Source organism: Beta vulgaris, chromosome 7 (genome assembly GCF_026745355.1).
Source record: "Beta vulgaris subsp. vulgaris cultivar EL10 chromosome 7, EL10.2, whole genome shotgun sequence".
NCBI classification, from domain to species: Eukaryota; Viridiplantae; Streptophyta; class Magnoliopsida; order Caryophyllales; family Amaranthaceae; genus Beta; species Beta vulgaris.
The window spans coordinates 9267766-9276678 of NC_079208.1; the positions used below are offsets into that span (position 1 = coordinate 9267766).

At 36.4% G+C, this 8913-nt stretch overlaps 1 protein-coding gene across 1 annotated transcript; it reads right to left on the bottom strand.

The window, feature by feature from the left end:
• Nucleotides 1–491: 491 nt before the first annotated feature.
• Nucleotides 492–5977, bottom strand: LOC104908832 (uncharacterized). The gene is made up of 3 exons (XM_010697995.4): nt 5202–5977; nt 4164–4461; nt 492–936 (listed from the first exon to the last, which is right to left on the bottom strand). Exons 1-3 carry the CDS (start codon nt 5859–5861, stop codon nt 872–874), a joined length of 1023 nt encoding a protein of 340 aa, XP_010696297.1. The 5' UTR covers nt 5862–5977; the 3' UTR covers nt 492–871.
• Nucleotides 5978–8913: the final 2936 nt, after the last annotated feature.

An 8913-nucleotide genomic window follows, 5' to 3' on the forward strand; every position in this document is an offset into this window, starting at 1 on the left:
TATAAAATTCATGGGTTTTTAGTTCTTAAATCTTCGAGTCACTACTTAAGTACTTATGGACTTATGGTTCAACATAACAATTAAATAGACTATCATTTGATTTGAATCATTATATCCTTGAGGATGCTTTTTTACATTCAACTGAAAGACAGGGCCTAGACCTGTCTCTAAATATATTGAGCTTCAATCACCTCCAACAATGAAGTAGAAAAAGTGAGATCGTGATTGAGATTGAGTTGTTACTAAAGTGTTTGTGTCCCACCAACTTTGCCTTGCCGTAGTAGAGAAGAAAAAAAGAAAGAGATAATTGTCCACTATGGTTCATGTGTAAGGGTAAAAGGATCATTGCATATTTTCTTTTGGTTAGCAAAGTTTTTGCCAAATAGCAGAACTCCATTCACATCAGAATGAATTCAAATCACAACCAGATCCATAATGTCTATCAAAAGAAATCAAACATATTTACTAGTGTTAATTTTAGAGTTGTTCACTTTCAATTCAAAATCCAATATAGGAGTACTAATCTTTCTCCCAACCATCCATAATTGTCAATACAAATTACAAAACCGTAAAATTTTATCCAAGAAACTATTGCGATTTGCTAAGAGAGACAAACATCTTACAATATAGTTACACTCACTCACCTAAACTAAATGTCCTCAAAAACTTTAAAACAATATCAATAAGCAATCTAAACGAAAATTTCCAGTATGCAAAAATTGTGCCCAGTCAAAAATTGAATCGATGCAGAAAGCATCTAATCATGAAGTGCAGTTCAAGAGATTTTCTAATACTTGTACATTTTTAGACCTATAAGGCTATACTTTACCAAAGTGAATCACCTCATTGCTTTCATAGATATGCCAGACTATTAATCTTCCATTTCTACAGCATTCTTCTCCGAAGAATCTTTATTTATCTGTGGTTTTCTAAGAGCTGCAAAATAGAGAAATATTAAGATGATGAGGATTCTGAGTGCGAAACAAATTCGCGATATTAGTGCCATTTTAGCATATACAGTACGGTACATCACAGCCTAATGTCACCAGAATAACAGGAGCTCAAAATGTTGAATTATGACATAACAATCATACGGCATGTTGACGATTTTTCAGGTTAAAAAAGAACTAGTAATCCTGACTTAATAAGCCCAGATCTGGGCTCTAGAATATAGGAGTGAGAGTGAGAGTGATAGATGGATACATATCTCTTCACACTGGATATGTTACATGGACTCTGCCACAATTATTCAGCCACCCAAGCTATTTTTGTTTTTCCACTTAAAAAAGATAGTCAGCCATGATTGTGAATTTTAAATATTAACACTTTGTTTCGATAGCGAAATAGGAGGGAAAGGAAGGGAGGAATAGAGGAGGGGAAAGAAATGGAGGGGGAAAATGGAGCTCCATTTTACCTCCAAATCTCTTTAATTTGGGAGGGATGACGTTTATTAAAGCGAGAGGGAAAATGGATCCTTTCCTCTCGCTCCTCCCTTCTTTCCCCCAATCCCTTATCCGAACAAGGAACTTATTACCCTCCCTTTCCTTTCTCCCATTTCCTCCTATCCAAACAAAGTGTAAAAGACCACTTTGGATTCCAATATAGTACCAAAGTTTTATCACAAACACCCTTAGTCGATTTGCAAGTAGTAGACCACAAATTCTAAAAGGTTCTCTATCCTTAATCCCTCAAATAACTAATGACCACCAAGTACAAAATATAAATAAGGAAGTTTTATCATCCAAATTTTAATTCCTTGAGCCAAACTTCAACTTCTACCACTTTTGTTTTCTCTACAATCAGCAATTGAGTTCCAATTTAGTAGCACCTTACAAATAGAAAAATACAACAATAATAGTAGCAACTAAAAACTCACCTCATTTCCAAAAACTTGCATAGAAGTAGCTTTACCCCTTAAATGATCACAATTTTGAAAACCACAATTTCCAACCGTTCAATTATATCCACCTCTACTATATCTGCTACTATGTCCAACACCATCTCTAAAGCTACCATGTCAGATAAGGCATCATAGTTACCAATTACCATAAGAGTTTCATTCCCATCACAACAGATAACTTTGTCCCCAATTGCTAGGAAAACATAGAAACCGGTGAATCCAAGCTTATGGTTTAAGCCTCCAAGCTAAAATCACACCTGACACTTTCCTGCATCACTAAAGCTCCTCTTTCTCATTCTAGAGAATTCTTTATGTCCATGACGTTTCTCCTAGCTATGTTCTCACTTCTCAAGAGGTTTAATTTACCTATACAGAACTAAACTATGAACCACCAATTGATTTAACTAACAAATATTCTATACTTACAGTAATTTCAACCTTCAATTCTAATTAGCTGGAAGAAAACATATTCCTCCAGTAGGACAAAATAGCAAGGGTTACTATGACAGATAATGATAAGTGAAACTGTTAAAAAATGTGCCTACCATACCCAATTTACATCTTTCTGTATAATTGTGCTTTGACCCAAGTAGTGTTCCGACATCTAAAATGTAAAGAAACGGATATAAGAACACTTAGGGTAAAAAAGGTTAAGTAATATTGACAAGGGATCTTCAGTGACAAAGATTTATGAAGCACTAGCGATCCTGAACTATCAGATAGGATGAACATAAGCATTTGGTAGTAACCACTACCCAGATCAAGGGGGAAAGACCTGCACCTAGCTATTTTTATTTTAAAAGGGCTCCTAGTCTTAGAAGGAGATGAGCACATTGCTCAAAGGTTAAGCTCAATTCATATGAAAGAACAATCTGTTATAGCTATTCAAGGTATGAATTAACCTAAAGTTATTGTTCAGGGGATAACACTAGTAGGAAGACAGAGTTTGGGACTTTTAGAATATCAGCTTTGTTGCTTGACATTTGTCGATAGCCACCGCCAGTTTACTATGACCAGGTCGGTTAGAGAGAGCCAAAGCATTCATATACACTTACCTGCAATATAGGGCGTAAGAACCATTCACCCCCAAGGCAGTGGCGGAGCCGGGATTCTCAAAGTGGGGAGGGACGAAATACGGACATCAGAGATTCGAATAAATTTTTTGTATCTGCTACTCCTTGTGCGCCAAAGGGAAACAAGATAGACACCCTGTCCTATAAACCCTCAAGGCTAGTATGTATATTCCGAAAATGCTGGCACTTACTCTGAGAATATGATCCAAGAAACAGTTAAACATGATGTCCAAACACTTCTGTTAGATACCTGTTTTATCCTTTGGCATCTTACCACCAAGGAGATATTGAGAAATTTCTATTATATCACCACCAAAGAGATTCTTAGACACAAGATAACCAAGTGCCAACTACCAAGCCTCCCTCTTCTAGTTGTCAAATAACTCCTAATCTACAGGAGTCCTCCTCATCTCTTTCTCTGTCTCAACTGAAATTTAACTCTGAAGAGTCTCACAGGATCTTTAATCAAACCATTATAGATTTCCCTTTAAAGGAAAATCAAGATTGATAACTGGTAGGGTTTGGGGTCACACAAGGAGTAGCAGATACGAATTTGTCAAGGGGTATAAGGTTGAATTAATTTTTTTCAAAGTGTGGGGACATCTGCTCCCACGTCCCCCCTGTTGGCTCCGCCTCTGCCCCAGAGGAAACAGGATTCAAAACCATGACAAAATCTTAATTAACAACCTCTCCTCCCTCAGGACAGTCCTCTGGCTACTTGTGCTGATAAGTTAAGTTGTTACTGTTCATCATGAGAGTTTGCTCATAGTGAAGTAATGGCAGTCCTGGGAGGAATGCGTAAACCTCAGGCTGAAAAGGCTGTTGGTTAACAACAACCAATCACAGATGAAACTTATAAAACCTATCACTGAAGAGCACTGCAGGGTCAGACAACTTAGTTGTGCTAAACCTAGGTATAGCTTGCAATAGCACGAATCTAACTTGCATCTTTCCTGGTACGTTGGTCTATCCTCATGAATTATGTGCTAAAAAATACGTTATAAATTGAAGTATTATCCTAAAAGAAATATTTCATTCCAAACAGCCACTTATTAATGGTTTTGGCTTTTGACACTAGGAGCATGAAGTAAGCTGTGACGATTCACTTAGGTGAGACACGAGAGAGAGGTGCTTGGCAGCAAGTAAGGAGGGAATACCAAAAGGAAATGAAGTACAAGATTAGTACTCACACTTAATAGATGACCCAGCAAGACATGTTATTCTTGACTTTGTATTGGCCTCAGACACCGGTATTGACTTCTCTTTATTGATGGCACGAACATCCCAAACACGGATCACTCCGTCTGAAGATGCTGAAGCCACTAGAAAGGGATTCTCAACAGCACTAGAATTTCCATCCTTAGAAAGTACAACAATCCCTTTTATACGAGACTTGTGTGCATCGTCTATGCTGTAGGCAACCTTCCCACTGACTGCGTCCCATGCTGTGACCCCACGATCTTCACCACCAGTATAAATGAGTCCATTCTGTAACATATATTTGAAACCATCAATCATAACTTCATAAGTACTCTCTCCATCACAAAAGAAATGTAAATAGATATAATTCAACCCCTATATAATACTACAATTCAAGCGCTCCAAGATATAAATTCTATAAATCTCAAAACAGATAAAATATGCCTCAAGTAAACCATTTTTCCATCGAATCATATATTTCCTCAAATCTTATGCTCTTATCCAAGCTGCCCACAATTTAGACAAAAATATTAACCTGACTTCAAAAGGAGCAAAAACAAAGACCTGAAACCCAAAAAAAACGGATACGATTAACTTGGTTTTGAACACAATTATATGACCAAACACCCAAATTCAATTCAATCCAAACAGCTCATAGATGCAGCAAAGAAAATTAGATTCTAAAAAAAAGCAACCTAAATTTAACTAGAGTGACCTGTATAAGATATCGAAATGTAGCTAACTTATCATACTATAGTTATTTTATAATACTGCCAACACAAAACCCGAAAAACTTAATTCACTCTAATCAACCGAACTTGGAATTTCTAACTCTCATTAGTTATAACTTATAACACACTAAAACGCTTACATTTCTTACCCTCTTCCAAGTTTCTTCCCAAAATCCTCTGTTATAAACTATAACATTTAGAAATATGTTACTCCACTTGGAAATCGTTAATCTATCACTTTATCATAAAACAGATTATAACATGATAATAATAATAATGTGCAAGGAATTAAAGTACCTCGCCGGAGGCGGCACAAAGAACACGTTTAGCAGTCTCAAATTCCCCAACTAACTTAGCATCTTCAGCCTCATGAACAGAAATCTTATCATCAAAACTCATAAAAAACCTGCCACCATCCAAACAATACTCAACAATACTAGCTTCTTTTTCCAACCTACAAAGAAAACTCCTCCTACCTCTGACCAAATTAACCATTCCCAAACACGAATCTTTCCCAACAGTCAACGCCAACTTCCCAGACGGATGAACAGAGGTATAATTAATCCCCTTTTTGTGAACAGAAACTGTCTTAAGAAGAACAAAAGGGTCGACGTCGAAGATTGAGAAGGACCCATCGTCAGAGGCGGCGAAGAGATTGCGCGGGAAAGAGGAGAGAGAAGGAGGTGTGAAGAAGGAGAGAGAAGTGGCGGAAGATTCGAGAAGGAGAGAACCAAGTTCGGAGGAAGTTGAGAGGTCGTAGAGTTTGACGGTGTCGTCGCCGGCGGAAGAGGCGGCGACAACGCCGGAGACGGCGACGGATTTGAGGGGAGAGAGATGGGCGGCGTAGGAGAATTGAGGGGTTAGGGCTAGGGTTAGGGTTTGGGATTCGGGGGATTTGGGTTGTCGGAGTTTGTATCCCCAAATGAATTTCTCGTAGGAGCCTGCGATTAGAGACATTGTTTGTTTGTTTGGTGATGGTGAAGCGAGAGAGTGAGTTTGTGGTTTTACTAAACCCTTTGAGCAGGGTTTATGCGTCAATGAACTCGACCCGGAAATGGCAAACCGGTGGGCTTTACCCACCTTCTTTTTCCTGTTTTTAGAATGGTTACACACTTACATGGTTATACACTTATACTCCACTAATTGTTACTCCCTCTGTTTCACAATATAAGACACGTACGATGTTCGAGGTCGAATTTTAACCGTTAAATACTCTCAATTTATATTGATAGAAAATCTTAAAAAGTAATATTATTATAGTATTTTTCAAGACGAATTCAACGGTCTAATTTTTATAATTTTTATTTATCGTATTTGAGAGATATTTGTGGTCAAAGCAAATTTTCGTAAAGCGTGAATGTCTTATATTTTGAAACAGATGGAGTAATTACTATTATCTTTACTTTCTCACATTATATTTCTTGGCCTATAATATTAACTTCAATATAACATGTCAATACCTTCATACTTTCTCTTTCCTTCTATTTTTTTAAAGAGGGAAAACTAGGGAGAATCTACAGAAATAGGTTACCCTAAAGCATCATTTCGGATGATTACAGAAAAAGAAACATCAGGTGAATCAAACCAATATGACAGGTTAGCCACCGAATGCCCTTGGTGAGCAAATCCAATCTGCAGTCCGATTCGCTTCTCTAACAACATGATAAACCTGGACCATCTTAGATTTCTTCAAATCTTCACCTGCATCAAGAATAAGCGCATTAATAGTACAAGGAATTTTCCAGAGTTTTTGATAGATTGAATAACAGAGAGATTATCTCCTTCTATCCTAATTTTATTAATACCAAGAGTCAAAGCTCCTCTGATACCTTCTCTTAGACCCCCAAGCATCCACAACAACAATAGAGTTAGACGGGTTCACATAGTTTAATCCACGGAGAAAAATCTCTCCATTACTATTTCTAATGACAAAGCCATAAGAATTTTGCCCATTACTTAATGTAGAACCATCAAAATTCATCTTAACACATTCCTCCGGAGGGGAAGTCCAAACAGCAGCAAGCCTAAGAAGATTTTTCTTTTGGATCTTAATAGAGGGATCCCTTTTACTGAAATATAGGAAATCACTTCTAACAACATTTTTAATGTAACCTATTATCATTTCCCCAAGTTTAGTAAGAAAACAAGACTCTTTTCTAACAATAATTTTATTTCTAGCATGTGGCACCAAATGATAGCAGAGATTTCAACTGGATAGAGGGAGCACTGCTTCCTAAGGCCTATAAAGAAATCCTTGAAAGAATTGATATCATCACTCCAATTAGGAAAAATAGTACTAACATTAGCATTTATCAGAATTTAACACACATCTTTTTAAAAAAGGGTCGGAATAGAAAAAAATTTCAGCATTTTTTGAATGATGATTACAAAAACACACTCTTAATGGAGAAAAATATGACTCATCTCTAAACGTTTTTTTGTTGGGAGACCATCTTGACAAATATTCTAAAGAAAGAATTTGATCTTAGGGGGAATTTTTAATCTCCAAATCCAATCAAAAAAGTTAGCATTAGTAAGATTAGCACCCATACCTTAAAATCACACCCGATTTAACCGAGAAATCTCCATATGAAGATAACCCCCCCCCCCCCAAAGAGAGAATCTGGAATTGGATTCATAGCAATAAAAGTGTTAACAATACTTTTAACGATTTCCTGCAAAACAAATTGAGACAATAACCTTTCATCCCAATTTCTCTCCAAAGAGAAAAAGTGGTTAACTTTAAAACTTTCATATCCTATAGGGGATGACATAATTTAGGTAATGGATACTGAAACACCCAATTATCATACCAAAAAGAAATATTATCCCCTTTACATACGTTTCACCGAAGACTACCTTTCCTAAAACAGGTCTCACTCATAAGTTTTATCCATTGTCACGAAACATTAGCTTTTGAAACATAAGAGAATAAATCATCCTCTTTCAAATATTTTTTCTTAATTTGACCCACAGATTTTTTGGGGAATTAACAATTTTCCATCATAATATAAATTGCAGAGCAATGTTATTGGTTTCAGCTTTTCAAAGTCCCAAATAAACCACCTAACTTCTTAGGTAAACTGTCAGTTTCATCACGGTCTGAACTCTGGTCCCGATCCAAAATTGCACTCCCCTAAGCACATGGGGTAGAATGTTACAAATTATATGGCATTACAGGCACACGATTGTTTTATTATTTCTATCCTAGTGGTCGTTTGGTATATATGAAAATTTAATTACATGAAAAATTCCATTTCCTAGGAATTTCTTTTCCTTTTGTAATTTTCAGGAAATTGACTAATGTTGGCTATCCCACATCGGAAGTTGAGGAGCACGAAACCATCTTTATATGGAGGTGGATAGCTCAACCTAGTAGAGGCATTTTGGGCAGGACTAAGATTTTGCACCAAAACAAATCCTTGCAGACTAGGGCCCAAAGAGGACAATATCTACTAGTGGGCTCCTGAACACCTAGGGGTGTTACATCTATGTTGAGGCATTACAGTTAAAGTAGCACACGATGCATGAACATATGTGGGTGAGAGAGTGAAAGAGAAATGTCCGAGAATCATGGATATAAAACTAACTTTGCCTCTAAAAATGACAAATTTTGACCAATGCAAATGTGTGGACCAACATTAAAGGGAAAACATTTTGGTTGGACTTTGTAGCTTTTTTTTTTTTTTTAAGAGAATAGGAAAATTACAATTAAGACATCGACATAAGTCATCTATAATGTTAGTTGACTCAAATAAAAAAAAAATCTTAATTTCAAAAATAGCCGTTAAAATAATTATAATCAATCCTTCAATCGGATTATTAGTATTGTAATATTATTAATTACTGGGAAATTTTTTTTACAGTTATTGAAAAACCAAAACATATCTCGTAATAAAACTTAATCTATCATATTGTACTTACTTTTATTTTGGGGGCCCAATTTACATCATTAACAGAGGACCTCCAAAAAGTTCAAGACATCCAGTTGGTGTTCAACATTATTTAT